Source organism: Halichoerus grypus, chromosome 15, assembly GCF_964656455.1.
Source record: "Halichoerus grypus chromosome 15, mHalGry1.hap1.1, whole genome shotgun sequence".
Lineage (NCBI taxonomy): Eukaryota > Metazoa > Chordata > Mammalia > Carnivora > Phocidae > Halichoerus > Halichoerus grypus.
Genome location: NC_135726.1, coordinates 7,114,232 through 7,130,923, shown reverse-complemented (window position 1 = coordinate 7,130,923; position 16,692 = coordinate 7,114,232). Strand labels below are relative to the sequence as shown.

The 16,692-nt window shown below is 43.2% G+C and overlaps 1 protein-coding gene across 1 annotated transcript; it reads left to right on the top strand.

The window, feature by feature from the left end:
* Positions 1-206: 206 nt before the first annotated feature.
* ATMIN (ATM interactor) lies at positions 207-14,900 on the top strand. The gene is made up of 4 exons (XM_036084959.2): positions 207-552; positions 9,431-9,556; positions 10,340-10,539; positions 11,198-14,900. Exons 1-4 carry the CDS (start codon positions 223-225, stop codon positions 12,999-13,001), a joined length of 2,460 nt encoding a protein of 819 aa, XP_035940852.1. The 5' UTR covers positions 207-222; the 3' UTR covers positions 13,002-14,900.
* The last annotated feature ends 1,792 nt before the right edge of the window (positions 14,901-16,692 follow it).

The window sequence follows — 16,692 nt, the reverse complement described above, 5'->3', positions numbered from 1 at the left end:
ATACCTTCGACCTGTCCGCAAGAACCCCTGTTAAGTTTTGTAACCCTCCTGCCTCACCCGGCAGCGGCTTCCCGCAGACGCTTCTTCTATGGCCGGCAGGGGGCGCCGCGGCCGTCCCGGCCCCGCCGGATGCTAATGAGCCTGAAGGCCCCGCCCCCTGCCGGAAGTGGCTGCGGCGGGAGGCGGGGCCCGCTCGCTCGGTCCTTCTGCCGTGCGGGAGCCATGGCGGCCTCTGAGGCGGCGGCGGCGGGGTCCGCGGCTCTGGCTTCGGGCGCCCCGACCGTCCCGACGGCCGCGAGGGGAGCCGCCGCCGCCGCCTCGGGCCCGTGGGGGCCCCCCGGACGGCTGAGGGGCAGCCGGCCGCGGCCCGCGGCGGCGAGGCAGCAGCCCGCGGGTCCGGCGCCTCCGGCCCGGGAGCTGATCCAGCCGTCGGTGAGCGAGCTGTCCCGGGCCGTGCGGACCAACATCCTGTGCACCGTGCGCGGCTGCGGCAAAATCCTGCCCAACAGCCCGGCGCTCAACATGCACCTGGTCAAGAGCCACCGCCTGCAGGTGAGCCCGCCGCGGAACGGCGCCTCCCCGGGCCTGGCGCTGGGGGGTCGGGCGCGGGCTGGGGCGTGCGGGGCGGCGCGGCCGGGATTGCGCCGTGTGTGTGCAGCCTCGCCGGCCGGCGTCCAACCACAAAACGGGCCAAACCGGCCAGGAGTCCCGGCGGGGCGGAGCGGGAGCTAGCACGCAGGAACGCGCAGTAGGAAAACACTGTGTCATGCCACTCGCTGTCGGGCTCGGACGAGCCAGGACCGCTGGCCTCTGGCTGCGCGGCCCGGGCATTCGACACACGGACCTTGGTAGTTCCAGCAACTTGGTGAGGTCCGTCTCGTCCGCCTCCTCACGCTGCTGATGAGAAGCCGGTTGCGCAGCCGGACTAGAGCTGGGATTCAAACCTGGTCTAAAGCCCGAGTGCTTTCCACCACACCCACGATACCTCCTTGAGGCCTTTAGGTTCTGCCCGGTTTTTAAAGGGGAGCCGCAGATTTGCCCCGAAGCACCTTCAGTCACACGTTTTCACAGTATTGATAGACTCGGGTTTGCTCAGGAATGAGACGTAAGGGAAATTTCTCCAGGTCTTCTTTTAAAAGGCATCCCGTATGTTAACGTGACGGTAGTGTGAACATCCCTTCCGCCCTCTGTAAAATGGGGCAGTGATTTTTAACCTTTAGTGCACATCTGTGGAAAGCTCACTGAAAATCCAGATGTCCGGCCCCACCCTAGACCTGTTAAGTTACAGTTTCCCAGTCGTTACAATAGGAAGTTTCCTTCCACTTCTTACTCACTTCTCCCTGTGTCAACAGTGACATAATTCCGAAGCACGATACTCAGAGCAGTTTTGTGAATGTAGCTTTTGATGGTCTGAATGGATTCAGGAATGAGTTTGAAATGCCTAGCGTGTTGCATGTTCTGTCTGCCCTTCAGGTAAATCCTCCTTGGAGACTTCCTTAGAATCAGGCTTCTGATAAGAATTTAATTTGCCAGGAGGCTCGAGGTTATAGTAGGACAGACATGTTGCCCAGGATGGGAATCCCCCTCCCGCACCAGCTGAACAGATGCAGCATCGTTCCCCTGGGAAGATGAGGGAGTCCAGTCAGGAATGTGCTGAGGAGGGCCCTGCAGGTGGGGCTGCAGTTTTCCTCAGAACAGACTCCGTTTCTTCCAGGACCCAAGTGCGGTAACTCTTCAGTGGTCTGGGAATGAATGGTCTTCGATCTTGTGTTTCCTCTCTCATACATAATTTTAACGAAATCCTTCCTTTTCTTTATATTTTAATTTCAGTGGGTGAACTACATGGTTTGTAGGAATTCTACGTCCCTTGGTTCTCTCAACTTGTATACAACGGCCATCACCCACTTTTAGTATCATGTCCTCCCTGAGAAACAACCAGGACACTCTACATCTCTGAGCACAAGAGAAGCTGCCAGTCTGACCAGGACTGTATTGGCCCAGAGATCACTCTAACAAACGCTTTGTAACAGTTTTATTGTCCTTTTCTCTGGAATTGCTATCTGGAGCGCTCTCGCTCTCAAGACTTTGTGAAGCACCTGTTAAGCACAAAGATACCGTTTACTCTTCAGGACTAGTGTGATAGCATATAATAGGTTTATTTCTAATTATGTTTTTTAAAATATGTTAAGTTTACAAATATCTGAAGATACCCATACGTATACAAAATATACAAACACATGCAATATACAGTGCACATACAAAATATAAAATATAACAGGCTTAAGAAGGAGGAGTAGTTGAAGCAAATACAAATTTTGATAATCAAATCTTTACTGGACTTTTCAAAGCAGCGGTATCCTCCCTTGCTTAGAACCTGTGTGAAGTCATTCTCCCATTTCTAAGCCGGTTTTCAGATACTGATCTCTTGTCTGAAGACAGCACAGTGCACTCAAGATCCCTTTCTGAACTAAAAATGCTGAAGGGAAAAGTGGGCTCTCCTGATTTTCCTTCGTAGATCACTAGGGACACCTGTTTCAGGAGGAATTAAAGAAATCTCACCCAGAACCATCATTGTTTTTGTTTTTTTTCTTGTCAAAGAGGCTCACTTTCCTGCCTTGTTCTGGCTTTCTAACCACAGCACCCAGCCACCCCTGAGCATCTGCTGTATTGGAGGAAAGGGGTTCATTTTCTTTCATGAGCATGACCTGTGTGACAAAAGAGCCGTACCAGTGTGGTGAATCTCTACTCTCCGTCTGCATTCTGAGGAGAAGGCTCTTGAGTTCAAACATTGCTCTTGACACTTGTTTTCAAAGTATTAGAAGGAGGGAAGGAGAAGGAGGAGGCCTGGGGACGAGAGCTGACTGGGAGCTCCTTGTGGTTTTGAAAGCTGTTTGGAGAGAATCCAGTATCAATCCAGTGCCTGCCTACTTTCTGCCCTGAAGGTGGTCTGAGTATAGCTGCTTGGCAGATTTGCATAATATTCAGTGGGAATTTTTCCTACTGGTTCTCTTGGTTACAGCTACTTGCAAAATTTTAGTTTCTTTCCTAGTTTTTATTTTTTCTAGGTTATGATAATCTTTTTATCCACTTCCCCATTAGTTGCTATATGGTCCTTATTTTATTCTAGACTTTCTTCACAAAGTACCCTGCCCACAAACAAATACTCCCCTCTTAATGTAAATAATTAACAAACCCTTCTAAAGGATGGTGGGTAAGAATGGGGATTGAATTGTAAGGTGTAAGGGCATGCTGCCATTTGGTTTTATGCGGGTTCTTATATTTCATCTCCTGTTAGGAAGTTGGAAATGCCCTGTCTATCCTTGCCTACAGGGGGATCCCTGGGGAAATGAAAGCTGGGGATTAAGAGAAAGGAAGAGTAGGAGTAAATGGACATTTCTCAGAGATTCTTTTATTCCTTGTTTGAAAGCAGTGAAGGGGACAGGAGGGCCCTTAAAGAACCTCTTACCCAGCAGCATTTATGTTTTTAAAACCTGGCTTAAAGGATTTTGTATTATGTTCAGTCTGGGGTTTGCTTTTAATGATTAGCAAGGAAGTTGTTTTGTTGTTGTTGTTTAAGAAAAAAAAAAAAAAGGGACGCCGGGGGGCTCAGTTAAGCGTCTGCTGTCTGCTCAGGTCATGATCCCAGGGTCCTGGGATCGAGTCCCGCATCGGGCTCCTTGCTCAACAGGGAGCCTGCTTCTCCCTCTTCTGCTCCTCTTGCTTGTGCTCTTCTCTCGCTATGTCAAATAAATAAATAAAATCTTTAAAAAAAAAAAAAAGGAAAAGAAAGGTTCCAAGTCACTCTATAGGCCATATTGTACAAAGACCTCCAATTTTAAATTTACAATGAGAAGACAACAGAGCGAGCTGATTTTCTTCTTGGATGCTTTCTGTGAAGGCAGTCAAGTGCTGGTGTAGTTATAATGCCTTTTTTTCACCCCCACTATTCTTAAAATCCTTTCCTTTTACCCTTTCTCCTTAAAGTGTGTCCTTACTCCTGCTTTTCTCTTCTGTATGTTTACTTTTTTCCATCTTTTTTTATTGTTTCCTCTCACAGATTTTTTTTTCCAAATTCTTTTACTTAAAATGTTTCGTAAATATTTTTGAAATGTGTTTTACTTTAAAATGTTTTGTATGTAACGTACCCAAAAAAGGAATGCAAAACATGAAGTATTTTTTGTGTTCTCTTTTTAGTCATGCATACAAAAGATAAAGTACGAAAAGTCTGGTGAATTTTGTTTTTGAACATATATAGAGGATGCCAGAATAGAACATGACTTTCTCACTGCGGTTCATGTGGTATTGTGCCATCCCCATTTCTTATCTCCCCCATCCTCATCTCAGCCATCCTCTTTTGAGTTTGTTGTCTCAGGACAGGAAGGCCCTGGAACTGGGATGGGGAGATGGTGATGGGGACGGTGAGGAGTTGGCCCTCAGAAAGCAGGAAAGTGAACACTCTCAGGTTGTTGCTATGCCTATAATAAAGGCCACAGGGGGATTGTTGATGTCCTTTACGGCTGTCTTTAGTGGTTCATCCTGGTGCATGATACAGTTTTGGCTTAGATGGCCACATGAACATGTTCAGTATAATGCTCCTAGTTTTTTTTTTTGAACATTTATTCTGTCCAAACATTCCCAAATACAAGAGAAGATACAAATACATTCCTCTCCTTGAAAAGGTTTGAGGGATTTTAAGTAGTTCCATTAGACAAAAGGGGTAAGTAACAGAAGAGAAAGACAATTCAAAGCTATATATATATAGTAAGGGACTTGAATGTCTCAAGGTAGAGAAATTTGGACTCGGGTAGACTTGGGGTGCCACTAAAAATGTTTGAGTGAGGTAATGGACATGATGAGAGCTACACTTTAGAAAAAGGAATCTGGCAAAGTGAATGAAAAAGAGATTGAAGTTCTAGAAATGAGTTAAGAGGTTAATGATAAAAGTCCAGAGTCAGGATGACTTGAACTAATGATGTAACAGTGAGAAAGGAAAGGTGAGGGAGGTGGTAGAAGACACATAAAGAGAAGTGAATAATTGCCAAAACTCGGAAGCTAGCAAGATGTTCACCAGTAGGTGAATGGATAGATGAACTGTGGTACCTCCAGAGAATGGCATATTACTCAGCACTAAAAAGAAATGAGCTATCAAGCCATGAAATGACATGGAGGAAATTTAGGTCAGGTGTATACTCAATCAAAGAAGCCAATCTGAAAAGTGTACATACTGTATCATTCCAACTATATGACATTCTGGAAAAGGCAAAAAAGATTAGTGGTTGCCAGGGTGAGTTTAAGGGAAAGGATGTTAGGAATAGGTGTAGCACAGAGGATTTTTAGGGCAGTGAAAATACTGTGTGATAATATAACAGTGGATATGTGCCATTACACATTTGTCAAAAGCCATAGAATGTACAACAGCAACAATGAACTCTAATAAAGACTTTTGGTTACAATGATGTGCCAGTGCGGGTTCATTGATTGTAACAAACGTACCACTCTGGTGGGGGATAATTGTTAATAGTGGAACAGGCTGTTCATGTTTGGGGAGGGAGAGATATATGAGAACTCTCGGTGCTTTCTACTTAATTTTGCCGTGAGCCTAAAACATCTCGGGAAAAAAAAAGTTCATTAACTTTTAAAAAGTGAAGTGAACAGGTATTTGAGAACATGATTGGGAGTTTAAAAAGGCATAATAAAAGGCATGCTAGGGCACCTGGGTGGCTCAGTTGGTTACGTGTCTGCCTTTGGCTCAGGTCGTGATCCCGGGGTCCTGGGATCGAGTCCCACATCTGGCTCCCTGCTCTGCGGGGATCCTGCTTCTCCCTCTGCCTCTCTCTCTCTTTCTCTCATGAATAAACAAATAAAATCTTTAAAAATAAATAAAAATTAAAAATTAAAAAAATAAATAAAAGGCATGCTAAGCAGAGTTGAGAGGGTATTAGAAGTGAGCATGAATTTTGTAGTGAACTTGTAGGAAGTTTTGTGGAACATTTGAACAGCCTGGAACATAGAAAGGGGCCATCTCCCTGGCATATCACTAAGAGGAATTTGATAATTATTAGGTGAATGAAGTGATTTCTGAGTCTTCCTTAATATTCTACCCACATTTCGTTTTCTCTTGCTGATAACACTAGATGGAAAAATAATAAGTTAACTGAAAGTATTTCATTAAAAAATGAACAAACAAACGCTAGATGAATTGGTGAATAGGATGAGTTTGGTGATAAGAGACCACGTCACTTGTCATTAAAGCTAGCAGCTGCCAGTGTTTTAACAGAAGAGCCTTTCAGTCTGACTTCCACAAGGACAGTATTTAATGTAAAGTACTGGTTTAGATTAGATCGTTGGCATAAAGTTGGTTGGCAAAAAGCAAAAGAAGAAACAAAACTCTCCACAGCAAATAAGTCAGCAATAATAACTGAGTGATTATGTGATAAGACTGTTCCAAACCCTGTACATTATTGACGAAATCCCCACAACAGCCCTGAAGTAGATCCTGTTTTGCCTACTTTATAGATAACGAAACCAAGATAGTTCACAAGAAAGTGGCAAGGTAGAGAATTCAAACTATGGCAGTCCACATTCCAGAACCCAAGGGTTTAACCACTATACGAGAGGTTCCAAAGCTAGACTGTCCTTTGGGATCATCTGGGGAGATTGAACAACCAAATATGGATCCCTAGTCCCCACCCCAAACTAATGATATCAAAATACCTGGAGTTGGAACCAGACAGAGATTTTTTTTTTTAAGTGTCTCATGTGATTTTTCACAGGCCCCAGGGTTGAAAACCACTACCCTATGCAGGACTGCCTTTCAAAAAATGCTCTACAGGGGCGCCTGGGTGGCTCAGTCGTTAAGCGTCTGCCTTCGGCTCAGGTCATGATCCCAGGGTCCTGGGATCCAGCCCCGCATTGGGCTCCCTGCTCGGCGGGGGGCCTGCTTCTCCCTCTCCCCCTCCCCCTGCTTGTGTTCCCTTTCTTGCTGTGTCTCTCTCTGTCAAATAAATAAATAAAATCTGTAAAAAAAAAAAAAACTCTACATTTAGCAGGCAATTGCTCTCTTCTTTAAACATTAAGACAATACCAAGAGGTGTACAAAATAGTTCCTGCCCTTAAGAAATTTAGTTGGAGAGACAGGAACTCTAGAAAAAAATGATAATATTTAAAATAGCTTAAGTTTTATTATCTTGGAATTCAAACAGGAAATAGATCTCTACATCTGGGTGGTGGTAAGCAGAACAAGGGAGTGTTTATTGAGAATATGATCTGGGCTGGCTTTATGCTAATCCAATACAAGATAATCCTGAGAGTTAACTATTGTATCTGTCTCAGAAATGAATAAACTGGCTCAGAGAGGTTAAGGCCATACCCCTAATTGGTGGTAGAGGTGGTGTATAGGTCTTTCAGCCCAAGTGCTTCTTCCGCCATCGCAGTCTGCCTTAAGAGAGCCAGGAGAATGTAGGACAAATTGAGCCTTCATAGACGGTGCAACTGGAAGTGGGAAGAAAGTGAGGCTAAGTAGGGTGGTGTATGAAAAGGGAACAGAAAAAGATACAGTTATAATGGGAGATTGGAGGCATAACATGCCATTAGGTGATACATATAAATAAGTTTTCAGAATGTCAAATTTGGTAGAACATTAGAAGAGGAAGGAAAATTATGTAAGAGACCACTTAAATAACCCAAATGAATATGAATATCTAAACAGTATGGTGCAGTAGGATTGTAAAAGGATAGACCAGTGTGGAAGACATGGAGGACTAATTGAATTTGATATGGAAAGATAAATTGTGCTGTGTAAAAATAAAACAAGAACAGCTTCTTTTCCCCTCTAAATGAATGGACACAGACTCAACAAGATCAACATGTTCCTCTCAAGATCCACTGGGAAGGCAAAGGGAAGGAGTCTTAGCCACATGACCATTCATTTCTCACTTCTCCAGAAACATTAATGGTAGAGAAGGAAGTGGACATGTTCCAACAGTAATGAATCCTTTCTCATCAGAACACTAGATGCTGTGGCCTGCATGAACAGGGACTTCTACTCCCCTCCACTTTGACCTCAGTCTGTACTTTCTAATTGATTACATTCTTCTTTCCAGCTTATCTCTTGACTCAGGCAAAAGACCCAGGGGGCAAAGCATCCCTTGATGCGGACCCAAAACTATTCTCTCAAGCAATAGGGACTGCCTTTACACCAGCAAGACCCCGCACAGTTAACCCCAAGACAGCGACTGACCTGACCTTTACTGCCTGCCTGCACGTACCCACCAACCTTTGTCCCACATTTTCCTTACGTAAACCTGAAAGTATTTTCAGCACTTTGGAGCTAGTCTTTGAGATGTGAGTCCACTGTCTTCCCGGTGCTGGACTCACTGAAATAAATCCCTTTCTTGTTTCCCCACCACTTGTCTCACTGCCTTTGTGTCAGCGGTGAGTGGCCAGACATGGTCTGTTTTGGGACCCCCGGAGCCAGGTGCTCTTTTACCCTTGAGCCCTGGTTACATGAGTACATGTCCTGTTGTTTCCAGTGACCTGTCGAGAGGTCCATCCCCACCCCTCCACCCCCACCACCGCCACTACCTTCCTTTAGGTCCAGACAGGAATTATACTGGAGGTCATAGGTATCTCACACCTGCAGTAAGTGAGCTCATCGAGGGCACCAAGACAGAGCACTTCAAGCTAAATTAAGTCACCAGTTATTTTAAACTCCCAGCCAAAAATTCAGTCACATACTTAATAACAAAGGATGATGAGGATTATATGAGTTAATATATATAAATGCCTGACACAGTAATAAAAGCTATATACGTACTGGTTACTATAATGATTATTAAATTTCAAACATAGCATGGTGACTCTTCAAGTTGCTGTATAAAAAGTTGTGTCAACTAGCTTCAGCTACTCTAGGGGTTTAAGGATCAGAGAAAGTCATGATGCTAGGAGGAAGGCCTAGACCATAGTCAAAGGAGGTTTTTTTTTCAGGGAGGGTGGGATGAAAGGGAAGGGAAGAATTAGGTTGGTACCAAAATCTTGAGCCTGAGAAACTGTGAGTATATCACAAACAGAGAAAGCTGGCTTTAAGGATAGAGATTTTAAGTTTAGAAGGAGGAGTTTTAAAGGAATGGATAGAAGATTTTTTAGCAACATGGGGTTTTTTTTTGTTTTGAAAAATTTTTACAGATTTATTGAGCTATAATTTAGCTCACCATAACATTTACCCATTTTAAGTGAATAATTTAATTATTTAGTAGATTCACATAGTTGTGCCACCAGCACCACAATCTAATTTTAGAACATTTTTATCTCCCTTGAAAGATCCCTTGTGCCCATCTTTAGTCATTCCTTGTTTCTGGTCCCAGCCAGTTCCATTGGGTTTTTGTTTGTTTGTTTTTTTAATAATTATTTAAAGTAATTTTTTCTTTTGCAGGATGGTATAGTAAATCCAACAATAAGAAAAGATTTGAAAACTGTACCGAAATTCTACTGTTGTCCAATTGAAGGATGCCCTAGAGGCCCTGACAGACCATTTTCTCAATTTTCTCTCGTAAAACAGGTATTTTATTTGTCTTAAGTATACTTCTCTGAGGATGAAATGCAGGTGATATAAACCTAACGTGCATTCTGTCACTCGCCAAACGTAACTGGAGAACTCTCCAAGAAAGCTGCCTGTGAGAATAGCCACCGAGGAGTCTCCCTGTTGGGGGAAGACGTGAATGGAGTGTAACCAGAGTGAAGGAGACATGGCTTGTTCTGGAGGAGGAGATGTCCAGAAGAGGGTTTAGAGAGAAAGACAAGAAGAGCGGTGCAGCAGCAAATGAGAAATGTGTACTCCAGATCTCTTGCATGACTCTGTGTGCCTCCTAGGTCAGAGGAGCAAAGCACAAAGGAAAAGTTCTCCTAAGGAAGGACAAAGCTTCTGAAGTCAGGAAGAGTTCCAGAAGTAGCTGCCTTAGGAGGAGGGAGGGGCCCAGTGAGTGGGGAAAGAGGTCACGTAGGACTGGCAGAGACCAGCAGCTGAAATACTTCCCGGAGGGTTGGCTGGAGGGGTCCTGAGAAAAGCAGGAAGGACTTTTTCCTGCCTGCGGCACTCATTTGTAAAACCTAAATGGCAGGTACTATGAATTGCTTCCAAAGAGGGTCCTCACTTTTCCCAAAGCAGCAGTGACAGGGAGAAGGGGCATGTGATAAACTGCAGTTTGCCTGCTTTTCCTTCTTTTGATGTAGACTGCTCTAGTTTGTCATGCAAAGTCATTGTTAATGCAGGTACGGGGATGGTTTTTGAAATGTTTTGAGCAGATGCGGTTTTCCACTTTCGTCCCTTCTATGTTCTTCCTAGCACTTTATGAAGATGCATGCTGAAAAGAAGCATAAGTGCAGTAAGTGCAGCAATTCCTATGGCACGGAGTGGGACTTGAAAAGGCATGCTGAGGACTGCGGCAAGACCTTCCAGTGCACGTGCGGCTGTCCCTACGCCAGCAGAACTGCGTTACAGTCCCACGTCTACCGCACTGGCCACGAGATCCCGGCAGAGCACAGGTAAAGGGGAAGAAATGGTGGCCCAGGAGTCCGTCGCTGTGGGAAGAATTTCAAATGAAACTTTTGGAAAGCCGTTAGTGCAGAGAGAAAGGAGGAATAACGGAGAAAAAACATGACGTGGAAGAGGGGAGCTTTCGGAAAAGCGAGCAGTACTAGCAAAGGATCCACATCTGTCTAACCCAGTTGTTCTTCCTTATTTCTTCCCAATTGAAAATCCCAACTTCCAGCATTTTCCATCAGAGGGATGTTAGATTGTTGAAGAGTTAAGTTTTATCATGAAACTGTACCTCATCTTAAAGGTCAAATTTATATTTGGAGTAATAGCTTCCTACTTTAGGAATGGTAAAAGTTGCATTAAATAATCTGTTCACTTCCTCGTGCTTACAGAGCTGAGTGCTAGAGTACTTAGAGGTATGCCCCCAAGAAAGATGTGCTTCCTCCTTCCCTAGTCGCATGTTCCTGCACTTCTGCCCACCATATAGTAGGCCCAGTTCTCAGAGGGGCACAGAAGGATTGATCTCTCCTCACCTGGTGGATTCTGACCTCTGCTCTAGGTGTGGGGAGCAGCATTCGTAAGTAATTGAAGAGACCGCACCAGGGTAGAAGAAAGCTGCAGCCTAAACTCGTTTTTCTCTTTTTACTCTGTCCTTGGTTTCAGGGATCCACCTAGTAAGAAAAGGAAAATGGAGAGCTGCCTGCCCAGCCAGAAGTTGTCCAGTAAGCCCACTGAGTCCTTGAGCACCCAACCAGTTCCAAGACCAGACACTCAAGAACTGGAAACTTCAGATATAAAGCTGGTCGCTTCTTTTGAAGACTCTTGCAGCTCTAATGCCGGAAAGCAGACTCTTACAACACCTCCGAGATACCCTCAGAAGTTGCTTTTACCCAAGCCCAAAGTGGCTCTGGTGAAACTTCCTGTTATGCAGTTTTCTCCCATGCCTGTCTTTGTGCCTACCGCCGACTCCTCGGCCCAGCCTGTGGTGTTGGGTGTCGATCATCAGGGTTCTGCCCCGGGCGCTGTGCACATACTGCCCTTGTCGATCGGAACCCTGATCCTCGGCCTAGATTCAGAGGCTGGCTGTCTTAAGGAAAGTCTCCCTCTTTCAAAAATTGTAAGTCCTGTTGCTATGGAGCCAGTTAGTACAGGTGTTCAAGTGAACTTGGGGAAGAGCCTGTCTAATCCTTTACAAGAACTAGGGAACACATATCAGAAGAACAGCATTTCTTCAATCAACGTACAGACGGAGCTGTCTTACGCCACGCAACCCTTCATACCTTCCACACAGTGGGCCGGGCCTGATTCTTCTGTATCGTCTTGTTCTCAGACAGATTTGACGTTTGGTTCTCAAGTCTCCCTTCCCATCAGTGTTCATACGCAAACGTTTTTGCCCAGTTCTAAGGTGACCTCATCCATAGCTGCTCAGACTGATGCGTTTATAGATGCCTGTTACCAGTCAGGCGGGATCTCCAGAGAAACCCAGACCAGTGGAATGCAAGGTCTGACAGATGACCGAGTACAGATGGACCAAGCTGTTGACATTTTTGGGAGCGTCCATTCATCCTACGGTGTTTCTGCAGACAGCATTATAAGCAGCAGCTTAGTAGCGGAGACCGTCGCTCATGATTTGTTACCTCAGAACCACCCTAAGACTTTACATCAAGATCTTGAGAAATCTGCACCGATTATAAACTTCAGTGCACAGCACAGTATGCTTCCTTCACAGAACATGACAGATAACCAGACCCAAACTATAGATTTATTAAGCGATTTAGAAAACATCTTGTCAAGTAATCTGCCCAGTCAGACACTGGACAATCGTAGTCTTTTGTCTGACACAAATACTGTACCTGACCCCCAGCTCCCATCTGGCCCGACCCAGAATCCTGCAATCGATTTTGATATTGAAGAGTTTTTGTCCGCCTCAAATATCCAGACTCAAACTGAAGAGAGTGAGCTTAACACCATGACCACCGAGCCTGTCTTGGAATCATTGGACATAGAGACCCAAACGGACTTCTTCCTTGCAGACACATCTGCTCAGTCCTATAGTTGTAGGGGAAATTCTAATTTCTTAGGCCTTGAAATGTTTGACACGCAGACACAGACAGACTTAAACTTCTTTTTAGACAGTAGCCCCCACCTGCCTCTGGGAAGTATTCTGAAACACTCCAGCTTTTCCATGAGTACTGATTCATCTGACACAGAGACCCAAACTGAAGGAATCTCTGCTGCTAAAAACATACCTGCTGTAGAGAGCAAAGTTCAGTTGAACAGTACAGAAACACAGACCATGAATTCGGGCTTCGAAACCCTGGGGAGCTTGTTCTTCACCAGCAACGAAACTCAAACAGCCATGGATGACTTTCTTCTGGCAGATTTGGCCTGGAACACAATGGAATCTCAGTTCAGCTCTGTAGAAACCCAGACATGTGCGGAACTACACACGGTCTCCAACTTCTAAAAATGAAGTCTGAGCGTGCGACGGCGTTTACGATTTCCTTCTGGGTTTGGAAAATGGAGAGTAGGACAACAGTGTTAACACTATTGAATGTAGTTACTGATGCATTTACTTCAATTCTTGGAGGGTCTTTGCCTTTTGTACTTGTAAACATGAAATTTGTGTATAAATGTGAGTGTATTATAAAGTGTAAGATGTTGATCTAAAAATATTGTTTCTGTGTTGCCTACATTTGCCCTGTCATAGTGAGTCTTCCCATCTTAAAAACACAAGTGTATTTCACACCTTTCAAACCCATCTAGCAATTAGCTGAAGCCAAGCTTACCAGGTACTAGGGTACAGACTTTTCAGATCTTCAAAACATTTCAGTGGAAATGTGTCTTGCTTAACTTAAATTGCACCTACAATATTTGACAGTGTTTGTTAGAAATTCCTGTTTCCTGATAGTAAATCTAAAGAAATGGGATGCCACACGTCAGATGTAAGCGCCAGCGCTTCGATGGCATGGGACTCATGCTGCCTGCGATTTCATCTGCTTTGACATCTCACTTTTTTCTGACTTGAAGACAAAGGAGAACTACAGCTGTCTTTAGCTTTTGAGACCATGTAGTCAATGCCATTCTTCCTCTACATGAACTATTGCTGATACCAACCCAAGTGTACAGTACTTTCCTCACAAGACATGTTGCTGTAAAATTACTGCTTCAAGAAGTAGCGGCAAGCACTTAGTGTAAATAGCGATCCTTCTAGTCTGAGTAACCGTACGTCATTCCAGCCGTGGAAACTCATACTGGAGTGTGCTCTGGGAACATCCCTCCTACTCTCCCCGGTAGGCGAGGGTGGTGCTCCCACAGCTGCTTCTCAAGTGTACCCATAGGCTGGATCTGAGTTTTGTCTCTCTAAATGTTAAAAAAAAAGGGGAGGGGGAAGAGAAAAGGACATCCCCGCCTGCTAAATTTCAGTGTAAGTTGATAGGGCAAGTGTGCAATCAACAATTATTCTAAAGTGAATCTTCTCATCCACTTCTCATCTTTTCCTTGAATAAGGAAAGACATTGGCCTAGCAAGGATGTTATTTGTGCCTTGAGGATAGCAAGTATAGAACAGATCCACCTAAAATAAGGTATTCTGCATTTTGTTGCTTTATTTGTTTAGATGGCAATACCCGTCTTCAAAGAAAAGGAGGTGAAGACCAGTTATTTCAGTAATCAAGAACATCCATGTTTTTAGATGGGAGCATGGTCATATATGCTTTGGAGGTTTACTGTATTTAGGATTGTTGTCCAACTTTCAGTCAAGGAAAAATCGGTGCAACCAGTACGTTTTCTAAGTTTATTAAGAAAAAGTTCCTTCTGTGGCACATGCTTATGCTGCTGAAGGCAAAATCGTCAAAATAAAACCTAAGGAGTGGACTAATAGCCCCAAGTACATAGATGATGTTACTACTAATTCCTATCCCATAGAAGAATAGTTGGTAGTGAATAAATAACATATCCTGGAGAGATGAACCCAACCTGGTAGATAAGAGTTTGCTTTGGTCACAGTGGCCTATGACTATGGGTTTCAAAACAAACATAAAGCCTTAACTTAGAATTTCATTGTTTTAGAATCATCACTGCCTTAATGTTCGAACATTGATTTCAGTTCTCCCAGTAAAGGAGAAGTGCATGTTTGTTTATGGCTTTTTTGTAAATATAAATGCAGTGATCTTTGGCTTTAAAAAAATTTGTTTCTGTGAAAATGTCTGATAATCCAGCCAATAGAGTTATTTACAGAACAGTTGAGCATGTCATAGTTCTTCATGTACAAGAACTGTTCCTTCCCAAAACCTTAGTTACCTGAATTGTCCTAAGATTATTCGTAAAAACTGAAATTCAGTGATTAAAGAGAAGTGAGAATTCTACCTTTTTTTTGTGAATTCTTTGACATACTCATAATGTGACCTATTTTGTTGCCTTGACTTTTCACAAACCCATCATCTTCTGATAGTCACAGGATGGAATGGTTGTACCTAGTTATTTTCATTACTGTTTTACCTTTGTTCATGAAACTATACTAATAATTTTCCTAGTAGAAGAAAACGAAAAGACACTCCATTACTAAATTTTCTATTTTGATGTGAAGTTTTTGATAAAAGCTATTCACCTTACAGTTTTGAGTTTTTGAAGAATTTCAAAGGCAATTACTCCAACTCATGCATTTGCCAAAGGTGACATGCATCATTTTGTAACGGGGTCCCTTTTATCTTTGTAAATAATGTAATTCTAGGTTACGAGCAAAAGTAAGAGGGTTAGAATATGAGTAGTTCTTTGCTCAGTCACTAATTTGCAAAAAGCCCAATCTGTATTTCTGATTCCTTGATATAAAGGGGAAATAAAAACAGAAAATTTCTGTAGACTTACCTGAAAGATGCTCAGTAAGGTTTGAAGCTTCTTTTGAACAGAAGAAAATGTATCCATGTCAGTCTAGTTGTGAAGTTGTTTTATTAGTAGTGGCAAATGGACAGGGTGATACTTTCAAGTGATACTTTCAAGTAATTAGAAGGTTTACCTTAATTCCAGTCCAAACCTCACCAAAACCTGCCATCTAATATTGACTCTTAAGGAGCATTTACTCCGCTTTATTTCAAGCAGTGCTCCTCACTCGGGTTGTCAGAAGGCTCTTAAAAGAGGAGGAGAAATGTGTACCTTTGGGGATTTAGGGACGAAAGCTTTGAAGTCTCAAGTATTCATGCAGTTTAATTTTCCTTACATTTCACAACAGATGTGTGTGTTCGCATCGGAAGTGCGTTTAAGTGTCGCTGATCAGATTTGGCTCTGGGAAAGAGCATGTCTGTCTTCTGGCTTCATACTCCCAACATCTAAAAAACTGTTAAATGACATGGATTTTCATCTAGTTTCTTCATCAAGATGTTGGCAAGTATAATGTTGTTACCGCCAAGAAGATAGTCAAGTAAATACGCTTGTGTTGCAGTGTTCCAATCCAAAGGGTTCTCTCAGTTGTGTCAACAGTATTGATCAACCCTGAGGTATTAGCTTACATATCAGGAGAGGTAGGCTAAAGATGAAGGGGATTCCCAGGTTGTCAGTGTTCTCAAACTAACAGCTGTGGCACTACATTTAATAACGTGTGTGTGAAAGGAGCAAATGCCCAAACCACGTGAATAAATTCAAGCATTGTCTATAACACTTAAAGAGTACCAATATTCATTCCTTTCAACAAACGTCAGAAAAAAAAACTCTAAATTTTATACTGCCTTACTAATAACAAAATACACACATTTGTAACTCTTCTAAGTCCACAAAGTCAAAATACTGAAGGTTAGCATAGCAGAAACTTACTGCTGAGGCCCTGCCACAGATTTTTGGTATGTGACTGTCAAGAAAGTTAATGTTAGGGGACAGAATGCTACAAAAAAGAAACAAAATAATTGTAAAAAATACTTGAGAAAATGAAATTTTTTTGAAAAAATATATCTCCATGGTGACTTTGTTATTCTCAAAAGTAAATATGTCATTTCAATGTGAACAAAGCTTTTTGTTTTTGTCATAAAGGCATGAGCTTCTTCGCCTGATATCTGTCAGTAAGACCTTGTTCCAAGCGTGGCATCTTTTACTGCTTTTGCTTGCAGCTTTTTTACTCTTTGCTTTCTGGTGATCCATTGCTTTTTCCATATCCTTGTTTGGTTTTATGAT